We start from the raw sequence: 19195 nt of genomic DNA, 5'->3' as shown, positions 1-19195 counted from the left end.
TCCAACCCTCTCAGCCTTCAGTTTAAAGCCTTTCTGATCAGGTGTGTTCCTTATTCCTTTCCAGGGCCTGATCTGCCTATATTTGAAATTTAGGAAATTTACTGTAGGGCAAACTTAAACCATTTCTGCCCAATGTTGCATATATGCAACAGGGACCAAATATGTACACCTGTGGGCCAGGCAAAAATGGGTTAAATGTGAATGACCTTGGGTTCTATGGCACAGGGGTTCTAGTGAGGGCTCACTTTTGCATGGTTGCCATTTCAAGACTGGCCAGTGATGCCCGGACAAGAGCAATGAATATACTGTTACAGCCAAACTAGATGTAACTTTAATCATGCCATTTGGCCTTGCATGCTTGATTTTTGTTTGTTAAATAGCAGGCTAAGGTCCACTCCAAATCAGAGCCTCTTGTGGCTGCTACAAGCCCAGAGACAGAAGCATCCAATTGTGCCAACGGCAACGTCCCTCCAGAGGGCAATAGCCACCATGGACTGGCCAGCTCCAAATCGGTACCGTGGCAGAAGGAAGGTTTAAAACCATTTTCCACCCCATTATGTCTTCAGTGGACTACCTGCAGCTAATATTTAAACATCAATGTTCAGCAAGGGACAGAATTTCTGGTGTTTTTTTTTTAGTTTGCTCTCATACACTGTTTCTTAAACTGTGTGTCAGGACCCACTAGATGGGTCTCAAGCCAATGTCAGGTGGGTCCCCATTCATTTCAATATTTTATTTTGAGTATATTAGACTTGATTGTCAACCTGGTATGTGACTACATTTGGGGAGATCTGTACTTTTAACAGGCGACAATGGATATGCTTTTAACAATGGTAGTCAATGGGGCTTACTCCTGGGTAAGTGTGAATAGGATTTCCCTGCTTGATACTGTCACTTCTGTCCATGACATCACTTCCGGGTAAGCCACTGGGTCTCTTTGGCCTTGCACCACCCCTGGAGGTGGCATAAGTTCAAGCAGAGCGAAGCGACTTGTAGCCACTCCGCGGTGCTCAGGAATGGGGGGCTAGAATCCAGCATAACTGCTGGGTCTCAGCCCTGCCTCCCACTCCCCACCTGCCAGCCCCAGAACCACCCTCCGTCCACCCTCCCCCCTCTGTATGAGAATTTAGTTAGGATTGGGTTACGCCATGGGTATATCCCTTCATCCCTTGGGCTGATGTTTTAAATGAACTGTCATGTAAAGCTTCTGATGGAACATTACTACTTGGGTCTTCTCTTCTGGCATCATAGTAGGGCCGAGGTTGGAAATAGGCATGCAGGAAGCACCGCAAAATGCTAATGTTTAAGAACATATGCTGGACAGACAAATGGTTCTACTGTACATTGCTGCCTTCAAGGCAGAGTTCCTGAGCACTGCCACATGACAGGACCCCATTCAGTTTTCCTGCCATGTGTACTTCAGAAAGACATGAGATGCCCAAGAAGTCCAGATGACTTCAGAGCTCGGCAGGGGTCAACAAGAGCCCAAACCCCTTGGAAAGTCGCACTACTGATCCCGGAAACCACTTCTGTGCAGCAACCCTCCCAAGTAGGAGGGTGTCCATTGGGGGGCGGTTTGCTGAGGGGACCCAGAAACCTGGAGCCAGGTTTGGACAAGAGGAGGCAATTCTGTAAGTATCCCAGTGTGCCCCACTGCATGTTTGGGAAATGGTTGTCCTATGGTGATGGTTTTTATGGCTCCTCCTAATTCATACTTTTGGTATCCTTCAGTCTTGAAAGACTATGGTGTCACGCTCTGAATGGTGGTTCTGGAACAGAGTGTCCTCTCCAGTGCATGAAGCCTGGGTAAAGTAGGTATGGAGGATAGGCTGTTACCCATGCAGCAAATCCCCCCTCTCCACGACGCTGAAATGGTCCAATGGAAAGGCAGAGGCCAATACGGTTGGTTCCAGCGGCGTCGCAGGAGTTGCCAGAACGTGACTGTGTTCAGCCGTGAACTGCCTCAGGGACTCCGGCTCTGGATTTTGCCTCAAGGTTGACTCCTGAAGCCTTTTCCATAACTGGATGTAGCCACAAGGCAGTGGAGGTTTGGGATCAGAGTTTTGCTTCTCTCAGATGAGCTGCCTTCCCAGGCTGACGAGTCCCATCTACCCGGTGGCTGTTTAGTCACCTCTTACGACAAGTACAACCAAACTGAGGGCCTATTCTTATCCCCAGCCCCCAGGGGTATTCATACTACTGGGAGGATATTCACAACCGGACCAATTGCGTTCTTGCCCTGTCATTTAAGATGAGGCTGGTTTCAGTCTTCAGAGATCCACCTTGATATTCCATTTACTCCATAAATGTTCAAAGCAGTCAACCATCTGAAGAAGCTCCATTCTTCATGGCAACAATGACGGAAGTCGAAATGATGCTGCCATTTCAGAGCAGCCACTTGTCATTATGAGAAGGTGGCTGGATGAGAAAATGTGCTTTAAAGATGCTTCTGCGGAAAGGAGCAATTAATGCGCCTGGGGGGAAAAACATGTCTCAAATTTCATAGATTATTAACTCAAATAAAGTCACACTCAAGTTGCATCAAAAACAGCTTGGATGCAATCATTGAAATTACAGCTCTTGTCATTTTTTCAGTTTGGGCTGGTGCTAAAACGAATGGAAACTTTTTCTGCCGGCTACACGTTGTCACTGTGAAGCAAAGTCGTTTCTCGCAGATCTCTGAGCTTTACCACTGATCAAGTATTATGAGCCTGTGTGATGGCTATGTTCATCCTCCGAGGCCCTTCTGTTAGGCCCCCAGGTTGGTGTCAGTGGTCTGCAGTGGCTCAGAGACTGCAAAAGGACCCATTGCTGGTGGTGATATTATGCAGTTGGGGACTATCTGGATGGAAGGGGCTGATCAAAGACAGTTTGCCGAGAGTCCCCTGAGACTGAAACCAGCCCTGGTGAGACTGTACGGTGACTAGAGATAGGGCCCTACTTCTTTACTTGGCATATCGTTAATCTGTGGAACTTCTTGCCACAGTATGTTGTGTGATGCCTGCCCTAGATGCCTTTAAAAGAGGATTGGATTATGGAGGGAAAGTCCATCACAGGTTACAAGCCGTGATGTGTATGGCCAACCTTCTGGTTTTAGAAGTAGGCTACCTCAGGATGCCAGGTGCAAGGGAGTGACAACAGGATGCGGGTATTTTGTTGTCTTGTGTGTGCCCTGGGGCATCTGGTGGGCTACTGTGAGATGCAGGAAGCTGGCATTTGGCCTGATCCAGCAGGGCTCTTCTTATGCTCTTACGGTCATCATGAATGGTGTTCTGTATCTACCCTTCCCATAAAAGATTATCTGCCACCTTTTGGCATGTCAGTGAACTGCTTTTACTCTCTGAAACTTTTGCTTCTTGGCAGTTCTTATTTGTTCTTCCAAGTGTTTATGGCTTCTGCAGTTAGAACTTTTGTTGTTGGATGATCTTAAGCTTCATTTTAATCATGCATTTTATTGTAAAATTGTTTGCTGTCTGGGGAGCTCTTTGCTGAAGAGGGGCATCCAAATAATAAATAAAATTAGGTCCTCTGTAAGTGGGCCATCACTTAAGCTGTGAAAAACATTATATATACCATACAGAATAACATATTACATATGTGTGCTTATAATCAGTACAGGTCAAACAACAAAAAACCAGTGGCCAAAATGATGGCACTGAGACAACAGAATAAGAGTTCTAGTATTAACTCTGATTCATGGAAATGAGAGCTGACTCATACTAACACCATATTGGTTTCCTGCTGTGTCATAGTTACACTTCATTGGCTCTCGGAACAATCAGTCTCATTGGTCAGTTTTGAGTGATGAAAATCCAGTTTTAGTTACATAAGGCAGTTGTGTTTTCCTTTTCTGGTTATTTGGCCATAAAGTTTGATAGAATACAGATAATTCATCAAGATTGGCTTCATTGCATTCTGCATGAAATTACTCATCAAATGATATATATAACATGATGGTATTATTCAAGAATAACTTTGCGATGTTCTCGGTTTTGCCCAGTGGCCATCACCCCCCTGAGAGCATCACTGAGACGGTCTGCATGATCCACATCCCCCTAGTGTCACCACTAGAGTAACATAAACAACATGGACTTTGACTAGAAGTGAATCCAAATAAAAAGCTGCTATAAATCCTCTCCTTACAATTACAATGGCGCTCTTTCTCTCTCTCTGAGACTGACAGATGCTGACCTTGTCTTTTCAAGGCCAGCATCTGTTTTGCAGAGATGGCTCTACCTCCTCTCCCACAATGAACAAAAGAGAGGGCTGCCTAGATTTCTCTAGTTAAGTCCAAGGGAGGCAAGATTAACCTTTTCAAGATAGAATTATGAATCACTGATACAGCAGCTGAGGGGGCAGTCAGCAGTGTGTGCCTTAATTACCTGGAATGAAATAATCGGGGTCAAAGATCTTACATTGTCTAAAATCACATGAGTCCAGGAGCACCTGTTCTCAGATTAAAAGATCGAGGGATCAGGATCATTATAATTTATCAGTATTTTCTCAACAAAGTTTCAAGTCACTGTAAATGTGCTTAAGTAAAAGGGAGAAGAATTATGCAATAGTGGATATAGATTCAGCATACAGTTGCTTATTCTATATTTTTGCCCTACTTCTACTTGCTATGTGGAGGAGGTACTTCTTGTCTTTTTCTTTTTAAAGTACTGGTTGTGGGGTCCCAGTTATCTAAATCAGGACTGTTGCGTTGAAGGAGGGGGCATTAATCCTTTTCCTCCACACTGAAGTCCCAGTGGAAAAAAGTCTCCATTGAAGCTATTGGAATTCACATGATCTGAAGTCCCCTTCCAAGTCAGGTAATCCACAATTATGATATCCCTGAAAGACGGCAGTCCAGCCTCTGCCCAAAGATCTCCAATGTTGGAGAGTCTACCACTTTTCAAGGCAGACTCTAAACACTTCATATCATTGGAGGTTTTTGCCTCTCACTTCATCAAAATCTCCCTTGGAATTTAAATCCATTTCTTCTGATCCTACCCTCTGTAGCAGCATTTCCCAAAGTGTGCTCCTGGGGGCTCCCTGAGACCCCTTCAGCACTGAAAGGGCAGGTTGTGTTCTTCTCCAAGAGTTTGAATAAGGGGGCTGTACATATCTAGCTTGTATCTAGACCAGCAATTTTCAAACATTTGAATCTCACAACACACTGACAAGGCACTAAAATTGTCAAGGTACACCATCAGGTTTTTGATAATTACCAAGGCACACCATGCTGTCGGTGGGGGGGCTCACATTCCCATTGGCCCTACTAATAAATCACCTTCCCCTTAATTCCTGTGGCACACCTGTGGGCCACTCATGACACACCAGTGTGCCATGGCACAGTAGTTGAAAATGGCTGCTCTAGAGCATAATTTAAGCTGTTCCTCCTTCCCCCCCCCCATTTTTATCCAGATGAGTTGTTGAGGGAGAGGGGTGTTAGAGCAGAGGCTGATGATCTCCCTTCAGCAGGACCAGTCATGTCATCAACAGGGGGGCTTCGGTGCTGCCCTTTTTCAAAGGACTTTAGTCAAAGCAAAGTATCAAGATCAACAGAAGGCAAACTGAGGAATTTGCCTAGGGGGCATATATTAATGACTACCATTGTCTTTCCCAAGAGCTGCCTGAGAGACAGTATGTAGCTCACATTACACCAAGGTTACAATCTCTTGCAAATTTTCCTGGGAGTAAGTCCTACTGGACTTCTGAGTAAACCTGCAAATACTCTAAAATATCTTTTATACTTATTTGTGAAATTTTTTTAATTCAGTTGTTTAAACTTTATCATACTGTTGAAACATACTTAAGGTTTTAAGATTCCTGTAACCCACTCAACAAATTTATGTTGAGTTCATGGCTGAACACAGTCATGAAATTTATGGGCAGTTCATGGCTGAACACAGTCACGTTCTGGCAACTCCTGCGATGCTGCTGGAACCAACAGTATTGGCCTCTGCCTTTCCATTGGACCATTTCAGCGGGATTTGCTGCATGGGAAACAGTCTATCCTCCATATCTGCTTTACCCAGGCTTCGTGCACTGGAGAGGACACTCTGTTCCAGAACCACCATTCAGAGCCTGATACCATAGTCTTCCGAGACTGAAGGATGCCAATAACTGACACCAAGGTTGGGAGCCTCTGGAGGGCTGGAAGCTCACTGGGGTTGGAGGCTCATTGCTGGCCAGATGAAGGCTCACTGCAGGGTGCATCTGGCCAGCAGGCTGGGGTTTGGAGATCCCTGCTCCAGCTATACAGTCGCTGGAACCAACCGTATTGGCTTCTGCCTTTCCACTGGACCATTTCAGCGATGTGGAGAGGGGGGATTTGCTGCATGGGTAACAGCCTATCCTCCATACCTACTTTACCCAGGCTTCGTGCACTGGAGAGGACACTCTGTTCCAGAACCACCATTCAGCGCGCGATACCATAGTCTTCTGAGACTGAAGGATGCCAACTCAACAAATTTATAATACATTTCAAAGAAGGACAATGGCAGAAGAAATTGGAAATGGATTTTGTTCATGTCCTAGCCTGAATGGGACATGGCTGGTGCGCTCTCTCTCTCTCTCTCTCTCTCTCTCTCTCTCTCTCTCTCTCTCTGTGAGTGAGAAGCTCCTGCACTGCAATATTTACTACTGGACCACTGTTTTCACCTTGGTGGTGCCCTGCTCAAACATCCCATTCTCAGCCAGCAACGTACAAACTGACAACCCTTTCAAGGAATTCAGAAAATGTTTTGGAATTACTGTACAGGTGGGTGGAAAGCCATTGCTAATGGCTACCTCTTGACCTGACTTTGTCTAGCAGGTCTACTGCGGCTTGGAACCGGAGTTCATGTGGCTCCGCAGTGTATCATTTGGAGCGACTTTCGTCATCAGAGGGCGAGGAGAGGGCTGCAAAACAGCTTGAGGCTTGCTATGTGAATACCAAACCATAAGGTAATAATAATAATAACCCTTGACACTCACACAGAGCCTTTAAAATCCTGAATTGCAGCTTGAATATTAATCAATCAATCCTCCAGCTACAAGTGGATCACCTCAAATGGGGGTGAAAAAAATGCAGTATATCCCTATTTTGGTCTTGTGTGATGCTGATTGGAACAGGAGACACAGAAGCGGTGGATGTTTTGACCCCAGGAAGGGGGCGGGTTTGGGTGGCATCTGCTGAATCCTAACCCCTTTCCTGGGTCTGATCTCCCTCCAGGGGTCCACTAAGACTTGCATCAGCTATATAGGTGGCCCAGGTCTGAGTAGACTCAGCAGGCCAGCTGAGGCCTTCCCCAGGGCAAGGACCAAAACCCTCCCTTAGGATGCAGCAGACAGCAGATTGGCACCACTGCCTATGGAGTGAGTTAGGATTGAGTTGTCCCTCACGCTCTTTACATTCACACTGGGCAAAGCACAGAAAAGGTATGTGTTTTACAGAACCAGCGTGTATTCACTCTGCTTTACCATTTGAGGGTCATCTGGGTTTCTGAATCTCCCACCCTTGAACTTCAGGTGGGTTTCATGGTTCGCATTCACATTTCAAAGGACACCGTCCCACAATAAAGGCTACTGTCTCAGGATAACTCCACAGTCTTTCTATGAGAATGAGGCATCTTAGAAGTCTCTGGGGAGGTTAAAGCAGTTGCAGACCTACCATTAGGTCTGATGGGGCAAATGCTCCAGGTGCAAGTCTCTAGGACCCCACGGAAGCCTTTCTGAGGTTCCTAAGGAGGTCAGCAACTGTGCTTCTGGTTTTCTGGAAGCACAGTTTATAGCGTTGGGGAACCTCAGAGAGGCTTCCCTGATGCAGCCCTAGGTTGTGTGAGGCTCAGTGAGCCTCCGGTGAGTGGGGGGGGGGCGCATATTTTTGTGCAGGGGGGCAGAGACAGTCCATGGGGGTGCCATTGTGGACTTTTGCCCTGTGTGTGGGGCTGGCGATGTCCGTCGCTGATCAGAAGAGTTCAAAACAAGGGGAAGAATCAGGGGCTTTCACCACAGTAAGGAAGTTACCTCATACTCCTTCGAGATCAGACCCTGAAGCATACCCCTTAGTTCACAGAATACTTTCCATTGACTGGTTATGGGATCAAGGCCAAAGGATGCACATCCAATCCCCCATAATGAGAACTGGACAGTGATGTAGAAAGTTTATAATGCTCAGGCTCAGAATATGAATTGGGCAGCATGTAGCTTCTCTGATCTACAGTCAGCCACTGCATCTAATTCAGTAGCTCTGTATAGTGGTACCTTTAAAAAAAAAACAAAAAACAAAAGACCAGACAGCTTTTGTGGGCATTTGCACAGCTCTGACTGAACTGGGGTTAGTGTACAAAATAGGAATCATACCCCAAAAAAGTTGAAATTTTGAGGGCAGTTGGAAACATTATGAATTGAAACAGAACAGGCAAGCTGCTCCTAAATGTTGACTGAGAAATACTGAGCTGATTCTGAATTCAGCCAAAGGGAGTTTCCTTCTCCCTTGAATTGGGACTGCCTTCCAATAAGTGTCTGAGAACATATTGAATTGGACTGCCTTCCAATAAGCGTCTGAATCAGGTCTATTCCTCACATGCTTCATGAACCCGGAGGCCATCCAGTTTTGCCCTTCAAATAGTATAAAGCCAATAACGTGAATTTTGAGGCTTTAAGAACACACAAAGCAGACGCAGAACCCATAGGGAGAATGTCAAAAATATTTAAGTAAACTACCTTATTTAGAAAAATCAGACGTGTGGACCAAAAAAAGAGTTGGCGAAATTGATCTTCCTTTTTTACATAGTGATACTAGTCAAGATAAGAGTTCACATCTCCACACTCAAACAGGATTCAAACCAGTCCATGTTGAAGTCTTCTTGGATTTATTCCCCCCACCTCACCTCCAGTAGCTGGCTTGTGTACAGTGAGTACACACAGCACTCCAGATATTTTTGTCTTCCTAGCACAAACAGTGACTGTCAAATGGGCTGTTTCTCATTTATTCACAATAGTGACACCTAAAGTGAAACTTATGAGTGTTGCAAACATTATAGCACAACCTCTTTTTTTTGTCAACCAATCCACCCTACTAGAGCCTAAGGGCCCAATTCTAAAGAGTGCGTGCTGGCTCACCACTGGTGCGCACTGTCGCAAAGGTGCCACAAGGCCCGTTTACGGGCCCTAGCACTGGTGGAGCGCTGAAGCTCCACTACTCAGCAGCTGCATGGACTACCGGGCAGTGGAAAGGTAGGTGAAGGCGTGGGGAGAGAAGCATTCCAGGGCAGGGAAGGCAGCAGGAGAGTGGGGAGAGGGCAATGAGAAGGCATGCTGGGGGAAGGAGTGGGGTGGGAGGAAGATGGGACCAGTGGAGCTTTGCTCTGGATCCTGAGCCTCCGTACCAGGTTGTCTACCTGAAATGGAGGCTCTTCATTCTACGTTGAACTTTGGGTCACTGTAGAATCGAGTAGCCCTGCTGCAGGGCTACTTGCTTTACCTGGGGGAAGGGAATGAAAGTCCCCTTCTCTCAAGGAGGCAATGGCTGCTGCTTGGGGTGTCACAACAGCAGCCATTTTTGGCGTCACTTAAGCCCTGTGTGCTGGGCAGCTCAGGATTGGGCTGTAAGTAACTAGCCACAGCAGTGCAATCATTTCACCCCCCAGACTATGGGAGATGAAAACTCCATAGGTACGGAGCACTTCTCAACACTCTGTTTATAGGATTTTTGACTTTGAGACTTAACTTGTGGCACACGGAGGTATATGGAGAACACCCTGGAATGTTCACAATCGTATCAAACAACCAAATGCTTGTTGTCAGACATAATATAAATGCAGAGATCTGATCAATTAAATTGCACTGAATATGCTAAGCATACAGGTTATTGAAGAAGTACCGTATTTTTCGCTCTATAAGACGCACCTGACCATAAGATGCACCTAGTTTTAAGAGGAGGAAAACAGGAAAAAAAATTCTGAACCAAATAGTGTAATAAAATACGTCTCTCTGCTGCTCTGTTTCCATGCTCCTTAGCATATTTTACTACCTCTAGTTTAAAAGGAATTTTATATGCTAGCCTTTTCTGCTTTATCATCCTTGCACTGGTAGAATGAGGTACTGTAGTATTTTTCTGCAAGTGCATTGTCACTAAGCTCTGAACATTTGCATTACCACTGAGCGCCTGCATTTGCATTTCAATCTGCATTTGCATTACCATTGCATTTGCATTTGCATTACCATTGAGCACAGGCAGGACCCTGGTCAGGGTCAGAAGCACCTGCCAAGGAGGCTCTGCTGCCCTGAGAACGCCTGCAGCTTTGCAGTATTCGCTCCATAAGACGCACACACTCCCCCCCCCCACTTTTTTGGGGGGAAAAGGTGCGTCTTATGGAGCGAAAAATACGGTAACTCAAAATGCAAGAAAGAACATGACACTGGAGTAATGAGATACAAACAACACCTCTCTTCCTTCTCTACCATTCATACACACACCTATGTACTTATACCAGTGTTTGCCAAACATTTAACACTGGGACCCACTTTTTTTAGGTTAACAATCTGTTGGGACCCACTGGAAGTGATGTCAATAATCTGGAAGTGGTGTCATGGCTGGAAGTGACATCATCAAGCAGGAAAATTTTTAACACCCCCCCCATGACAAAATCAAATAAGTAAATTAAAAGTTTACAATAGCTATAAGTTTAAAAGTTTATTTAAAGTAAAGAAGAACCCTCCTAACCCTCTCAAGCAGATCTGTTTAAAAAAAATTCCCAAACATCCCAAGGGCTGAAATTCGATCCATACTTACCTGGCAGTAAGCCCCATTGACTATCATTGTTAAAAGCATATATATAGTGTTAAAAGTACAGAACTGTAGTATTTCCCCAAGTGCAGTCACATACCAAGGTAGCATCAAGTCAAACATATTAAAAATAAAATATGCACTGAAATAAATGAGGACCCACCTGAAATTGGCTCTCAACCCACCTAGTGGGTCCTGACACACAGTTTGAGAAACACTAATTTATACTATAACTCCAGATGAATTTTAATAGTAAGCTGGTTTGGGATCCAACTTGGTTGAAATACAAGCTATAAACACAATGAATGAATGAATGAATGAATGAATGAATGAATGGTCAGATAATGTTTCAGTTCCATCCACATTTTGAATATCAACAATGTTTAATTCTGCAGACATCAGGGTTGTCAGGCAGCCTGAAACGTACCTGTCCACAAAGGCATGGTGCAGAATGAAGATGGGATCGTTAGCTGACCCTTGTACTTGGGACATGGAGCCATTCATGTAGATGTGTAATGCATTATGCAAACCGCTTTGGGACACGTTTGATATTGCAGTGCTTGGATTCGCAAAACCTGTTGGCGAAGAGAAAGTTGAGCAGTGAATGACAGTCTTAGTACGCAAGAATGTTGCTTAAATATGCTTATATCCTCCCTCAACCCCCTTTTTTTGTAAGATTTCTCTTTGTAATGGTCTTGAAAACAGAGAGATCTCAATTTTGGTTTGCAATCATTTTTGTTTGTTTCTTAGCATATTTTTTTCTCTCACAAGAAATAAAATACTTTTAAAAGTTGAGTGGGATTTTCTCTTCAGTGATCATCAACTGTGGCTCTGCTGAGAGCTCATGATCTATTTAGCAGATTTCAGAATGAACATCTTGGGTATTCATTCATTGAGATTGCTCAGTGGGTCACAGAAATGGAGACACGGCACATCATTCTACACCAGGGCTGACCAAACCCCGGCCCTGGGGCCATTTGCAACCCTCGAGACCTCTCAATGCGGCTCTCAGGGAGCCCCCAGTCTCCAATGAGCCTCTGGCCCTCCAGAGATTTGTTGGAGCCCACACTGGCCCAACACAACTGCTCTCAGCGTGAGAGCAACTGTTTGACATCTTGCATGAGCTGTGGGATGAGGGCTCCCTCCACTGCTTGCTGTTTTACATCTGTGATGCAGCAGTGGCAGTAAAGGAAAGGCCAGCCTTGCTTTGTACAAGGTCTTTTATAGGCCTTGATCTACTGCAAGACCTTCATTCATATAAGTTCATCTTTAATATATTCATTTATGTAAATTTATTCAAATTTTAAATGTAAATTAATTCTTTTTTTCCCCGGCCCCCAAAGCAGTGTCAGAGAGATGATGTGGCCCTCCTGTCAAAAACTTTGGACACCCCTGTTCTACATGTACGTGACTTACGCTTGCTGTCTAAACATCTGCAACCCTTTGTCACCAAGGGCATTAAAGTGCTTCTTTTGAAGTGAGTCTCTTTTGAAAGGCTGCAGCATTCAGTGATGATGAGTATGTTAGAATGCACCACAAAAGATTTATTTGAGATCTCACACCAGAAATAGACTACTTATTTATTTCATAACACAAAGGGGTTTTTTTTTCTTTCCCAGTAGGAGTGCGGTGCAATGCTTGCATGTCAACCAGGAACTAGGATTTAAGACCCAGAATGGAATAACCCTGCTGCTAGACATTTTTGCTGTCTGACACAACTCCAAGTTTATTGTGCAGGAGAATTGGGACTCTCTCTCTCTCTCTCTCTCTCAGAACCAACTAGGAGCCAATGAATGTTTCTGGGATACCAAGGAACAGTGGTTTCACTAGGATTTGTGTCACCTGGTACAAGAGGCCAGTACATCACCCCCAAGATGGACCCATGCAGTGGGTGGGGCAATGCCCCAGGTGTTGGGCGTGGGGCTGCACCATTGTCCCATCCTGCTTGATTTTTTTTTTGTTATAACTTTTGATAGACTAGATATATTTCACTGTCATTTGTTTCATTGCATTCCTCATGAAATTACACATTGAACGATATATAACATGACGGTGTTTTCAAAAAGTATCAAGATTTAGAAAATTTGGGCTACTAGTGGTAACACCCCCCCCCCCGATACGTGTCACCTGATGCAGCCTGCACCCCATAGTGATGCCACTGCTGGCAAATGCTTCCAGATTCTTTCATAAAAGTGAATATGACTGGAGGTAGCATTCTAGGAGGGAGCTGCCAGAGGACTGAACTAGAGAGATCTCGAGAGAGACCAGGAGAAGTTTGTGGGGAAGAGAAAATACTTCAGAGACATGCAAAATCAAGGCCATTCTAGACTTCCTCATGCCTGAGGTGGCATACCAAATGATCCCCCCCTCCCACATACACACATTGGTAAAGGCATTTCAGTGTGACCAAGCACGTGTCAAAAACTTACATGTATGTGTCAGGGCTTTTGTGTGGTCCATGTAACTTGGGGATTGGACAGATTTCTGGAGGAAAAATCCATCACAGTTTACAAGCCATGATGGGTATGTGCAATCTCTGGGTTTTAGAAGCAGGCAACCCCAGAATGCCAGATGCAAGGGAGGGCACCAGGATGCAGGTCTCTTGCTGTCTTGTGTGTTCCCTGAGGCATCTGGTGGGCCACCATGAGATACAGGAAGCTGGACTAGATGGGCCATTGTCCTGATCTGGTGGGGCTCTTCTTATGTTCTTATGTAAATCGGGCCCAACACCCAGTTTGAGAGAAAATGACTCAGAGCACTGGCGTCACTAGGAGGGTGCAGGGGGTGCGGGCTGCACCAGGTGATGCACTGGGGGGGTGACGCGCCCGGGGGGGAGGACGCGCTAACATTGCAGGGCTAGGAGCTACTGCATCATGCCATACACCGTTGGATGCGGAATGGCCAGCGGAGTGCAGTGCAAGAAAACAGAATTGAAATTGCTCTTTTCGTTCAAAAGTTATGGCCAAACAACCGGAAGGAAAAAATGTATGGAGCCCTATGGAAAGTGAAAGTCAGTCGTATCACGCGTTTACTTGTGAGTAAGCATACTTGCCATAGTCCGTTGGAAACGGCAGGCTGAGCAGAATCCAACAATACCAGAATGGTCCCGATCCAATGAATGCAGCCCCCCCAAAACACCCGAGAAGCTCCCCCCTCCCAGCTGCGAGTCTGAGCCCAAAATGAAGCCACGTCGTGTTTACTTGCGAGTAGGTGGACTTGTCTTAGTGGAGGCAGGTTGAGAGGCTCCAAGGACATCAGAATGGTCCTCATTCAATGAGTGCAGACCCCAAAAACACCAGAGAAGGAGGTTCCTCCCTCCCAGTCTATAGAGCCCTATGGAAAGCAAAGCAGCCTCACAGTTGCGTTTACTCGCGAGTAGGCAGACGTGCCTTGGCTGGTGGTCAGGCCAGGCAAAGGGGAATGTGAGGACACCAGAAGGGTCCTGATCCCATGGAGCTGCTCCAGAAGGCAGCCCTCCCCCTAAAAAGAACAAAAAAGAGGCTTGAATGGTAAGGGGAAAGTTTTCTATTTTGCACTTGCAAAGCCAAGAGGGTCTTTATCTTGATATGCCTGAAATAAAAGAACTTAAACTGGGCACTGGGGAGGGCTGGAAATCTCACTGATTCTTTTTGGGGGGTTGTTATTGCAGGCAGAATACAGAGTAAGCTCCTTTGACCTCTATGGGACTTACTTCAGAGTAGACGTGCATAGGATTGGGCTCACAGGCTGCAATCCTACCCACCCTTTCCTTGGAGTAAGCCCCACTGACCACAATAGGACTTACTTCAGAGTAGATTCACTTGGTGGAACAGGACTGACTCCCCCTTATTTAATTATTTTATTTTAATTTAATTATTTATAATTAAATATTTTAATTGCTTGATGATGTCACTTCTGGCCATGACATCACTTCCAAAGGGTCCTGGACAGATTGTCATTCTAAAAAGTGGGTCCCAGTGCTAAAAGTTTGAGAACTGCTGCAATAAGTTGTTAGTAAGTTGACATGGGTTGTGTGTGTGTGTGAGATTCAACAAGTTTTCAAAATCACTAAAATCAGAATTTGGAGGAATAATATCATCATGTTCTATATCAATCAATGCATAGTTTCATGCAGAATGCAATGAAACAAACCACATTGAAATATCTGTGTTATAACAAAAGGTACAGCCAAAAAACCGGTGGGGGCGGGGCGATGGCACATCACACCACGCCCACCTGGGGCGTTGCCCCGCCCACTACACGGGGTGATGCGCAGGCCTCCCGCACCGGGTGGCGCGAATCCTAGTGACGCCACTGACTCAGAGCCCAGTCCTATCCAACTCTCCAGCACCAATGCAACTACAATGTAGCCCTTTTGTTCCCTTGCCTTGAGGAGGCCTCTGTGACCTCCTGTGACCTCTGTGGAAGCCATCCTCACCACAGGATGCAGCCCAAGCCTTACTGGCATGGCTGCATCAGCCCTGGAAAGTTGAATAGGATTGAATTCCAAGATGCATAATACTGTATGAGCAGAGTCATTTGAATACAGAGCTACGTGAAAGGCTTGATAGGAAAACCTTGCAAAGCTGAATTGGGACCAGAGATACAGTTGGGGGGCAAGCAGAGCTCCTGGGCTTCTCCTACAGCAGAACTCAACTATTGCCTTTAGAATTGCTTTCAAAGGACCTTATCTGAGAAGAAGAATCAGGCTCAACAGGAGGAAAACTGAGGAATTTCACCTAGGACCATTAGGATCAAGGGCACTGTCTTGTCAGACAATTTGTAGCTTACAATTTGTAGCTTAACTTAAGAGTTAAGAGTGGAATCCTATGCAGATCTGTCTGGGGGTAAATCCTACTGAACACAGTGGGACTTACCTCTGAGTAAAAATACAAACTAGTACTCTGAAATACCCATTATATTTCTCTGGGATGGTTTTTTGTCTACTTCCATTTTGTAATTCCTTGATCATGCATTTTCACCTACTGCAACCGACTTCCAGTCTTTGGGATAAAAGAAGCAAATGAAATGCAAGAAGATTGAAGGTAGGATTAAGTGGCAGTAGTAGAAAATACTCTCATGGAGAAATGTACCTTTGTTGTTGTTGTTGTATTGCCTTAGTGGGGCATAGGTATGGGGGTAACCTCATGAACTTCTGCACTTCAAACAATGCCATGCAGTGGTGTCACGATGGTTTGTGTCACCCAGTGCAGGAGACCAGTGCAACCCCATAATGAACCTTCTCCCATGCAGTCAGCAACCTGGGCAGTGATACACCATCAGCCCCCCCTGCTGTTTTTTGGGCTACAACTTTTGATATAATAGAAATATTTCGACATGGTTTGTTTCATTGCATTCTGCATGAAATTCCGCATTGAATGATACATAACATGATGGTATTATTTGAAAATAACAAGATTTTAAAAAGGATGGCATGTGATGGCATGTGATGGGGGAAGGCCGACAGGAGCCGAGGGGCATCCGGTTCGGAACTCCTCATCCCTATGGGATGAGGATGGGGAGGTTAGAGAACAACAAGACAAAGGCAGAGTAGGAGAAGAAATTGGGAAAGGTAGCGTGATGGGATGTGATAAACGGTTTGGCACAATGAGAGGATGCGGGGACAAAGGAGCAAATAAGCAGCCCATCCTGGGGCATTCTGTGTACAAATGCTTTTATGCGAATGCCTGAAGTCTACGAGCAAAGGTGGGAGAACTGGAATGTCTGGTGACAAGGGAAAACATTGACATAGTGGGCATAACAGAAACCTGGTGGAATGCGGAGAATCAGTGGGATACCGCAATCCCGGGCTATAAACTCTACAGGAGGGACAGGCAGGGGCGTGTTGGAGGTGGGGTGCCCGTTTATGTTAAGGAACGGATAGAATTCAGCAAAGTAGAGATTGAAGGTGGGTCCGACTCCACCATAGAATCTCTGTGGGTTAAATTACCAGGCTTGTGCAGCGATTTAATACTGGGGGCGTGCTATCGTCCTCCAGACCAGAAATCTGATGGGGACCTTGAAATGAGGAAACAGATCAGGGAGGTGACAAGGAGGGACAGGGTTGTAATCATGGGGGACTTCAATTATCCTCATATTGACTGGGTCAATTTGTATTCTGGTCACGATAAGGAAACCGGATTTCTTGATGTGCTAAATGACTGTGGCTTAGAGCAGCTAGTCACGGAGCCCACCAGAGGACAGGTGACTCTGGATTTAATATTGTGCGGTACGCAGGACCTGGTTAGAGATGTAAACGTTACTGAGCCATTGGGGAACAGTGATCATGCTGCGATCTGTTTTGACATGCACTTTGGGGGAAAAATACCAGGCAAATCTCTAACAAAAACCCTTGACTTCCGACGGGTGGACTTCCCTCAAATGAGGAGGCTGGTTAGAAGGAGATTGAAAGGGAGGGTAAAAAGAGTCCAATCTCTCCAGAGTGCATGGAGGCTGCTTAAAACAACAGTAATAGAGGCCCAGCAGAGGTGTATACCGCAAAGAAAGAAGGGTTCCACTAAATCCAGGAGGGTGCCCGCATGGCTAACCAGCCAAGTTAGAGAGGCTGTGAAGGGCAAGGAAGCTTCCTTCCGTCTTGCCCTAATGAGGAGAATAAAAAGGAACATAAACTGTGGCAAAAGAAATGTAAGAAGGTGATATGGGAGGCCAAGCGAGACTATAAGGAACGCATGGCCAGCAACATTAAGGGGAATAATAAAAGCTTCTTCAAATATGTTAGAATCAGGAAACCCGCCAGAGAAGCGGTTGGCCCTCTGGATGGTGAGGGAGGGAAAGGGGAGATAAAAGGAGACTTAGAGATGGCAGAGAAATTAAATGAGTTCTTTGCATCTGTCTTCACGGCAGAAGACCTCGGGCAGATACCGCTGCCCGAACGGCCCCTCCTGACCGAAGAGTTAAGTCAGATAGAGGTTAAAAGAAAAGATGTTTCAGACCTCATTGATAAATTAAAGATCAATAAGTCACCAGGTCCTGATGGCATCCACCCAAGAGTTATTAAGGAATTGAAGAATGAAGTTGCAGATCTCTTGACTAAAATATGCAACTTGTCCCTCAAAACGGCCACGGTGCCAGAAGATTGGAGGATAGTAAAAGTCACGCCTATTTTTAAAAAGGGAAAGAGGGGGGACCCGGGAAACTATAGGCCGGTCAGCCTAACATCCATACCGGGTAAGATGGTGGAATGCCTCATCAAAGATAGGATCTCAAAACACATAGACGAACAGGCCTTGCTGGGAGAGAGTCAGCATGGCTTCTGTAAGGGTAAGTCTTGCCTCACGAACCTTATAGAATTCTTTGAAAAGGTCAACAGGCATGTGGATGTGGGAGAACCCATGGACATTATATATCTGGACTTTCAGAAGGTGTTTGACACGGTCCCTCACCAAAGGCTACTGAAAAAACTCCACAGTCAGGGAATTAGAGGACAGGTCCTCTCGTGGATTGAGAACTGGTTGGAGGCCAGGAAGCAGAGAGTGGGTGTCAATGGGCAATTTTCACAATGGAGAGAGGTGAAAAGCGGTGTGCCCCAAGGATCTGTCCTGGGACCGGTGCTTTTCAACCTCTTCATAAATGACCTGGAGACAGGGTTGAGCAGTGAAGTGGCTAAGTTTGCAGACGACACCAAACTTTTCCGAGTGGTGAAGACCAGAAGTGATTGTGAGGAGCTCCAGAAGGATCTCTCCAGACTGGCAGAATGGGCAGCAAAATGGCAGATGCGCTTCAATGTCAGTAAGTGTAAAGTCATGCACATTGGGGCAAAAATCAAAACTTTACATATAGGCTGATGGGTTCTGAGCTGTCTGTGACAGATCAGGAGAGAGATCTTGGGATGGTGGTGGACAGGTCGATGAAAGTGTCGACCCAATGTGCGGCGGCAGTAAAGAAGGCCAATTCTATGCTTGGGATCATTAGGAAGGGTATTGAGAACAAAACGGCTAGTATTATAATGCCGTTGTACAAATCGATGGTAAGGCCACACCTGGAGTATTGTGTCCAGTTCTGGTCGCCGCATCTCAAAAAAGACATAGTGGAAATGGAAAAGGTGCAAAAGAGAGCGACTAAGATGATTTCGGGGCTGGGGCACCTTCCTTATGAGGAAAGGCTACGGCGTTTGGGCCTCTTCAGCCTAGAAAAGAGACGCCTGAGGGGGGACATGATTGAGACATACAAAATTATGCAGGGGATGGACAGTGTATAGGGAGATGCTTTTTACACTCTCACATAGTACCAGAACCAGGGGACAGCCACTAAAATTGAGTGTTGGGAGAGTTAGGACAGACAAAAGAAAATATTTCTTTACTCAGCATGTGGTCGGTGTGTGGAACTCCTTGCCACAGGATGTGGTGCTGGCGTCTGGCCTGGACGCCTTTAAAAGGGGATTGGACGATTTTCTGGAGGAAAAATCCATTACGGGGTACCAGCCATGGTGTGTATGCG

At 45.6% G+C, this 19195-nt stretch overlaps 1 protein-coding gene across 1 annotated transcript in view; it reads right to left on the bottom strand.

Moving 5' to 3' along the window:
* Window positions 1–19195, bottom strand: part of TYR (tyrosinase) — a 62213-nt gene that overhangs the window by 11856 nt on the left and 31162 nt on the right. Inside the window, exon 3 of the mRNA XM_066621694.1 lies at window positions 11187–11334. Coding sequence (XP_066477791.1) covers window positions 11187–11334 — 148 coding nt within the window. The remainder of the gene's footprint in view (window positions 1–11186; window positions 11335–19195) is intronic.

The sequence above is a fragment of the Tiliqua scincoides genome, chromosome 3, assembly GCF_035046505.1.
Source record: "Tiliqua scincoides isolate rTilSci1 chromosome 3, rTilSci1.hap2, whole genome shotgun sequence".
NCBI classification, from domain to species: domain Eukaryota; kingdom Metazoa; phylum Chordata; class Lepidosauria; order Squamata; family Scincidae; genus Tiliqua; species Tiliqua scincoides.
The sequence above is the reverse complement of the archived record's forward strand: the minus strand, read 5'-3'. Positions and strand labels throughout refer to the sequence as shown.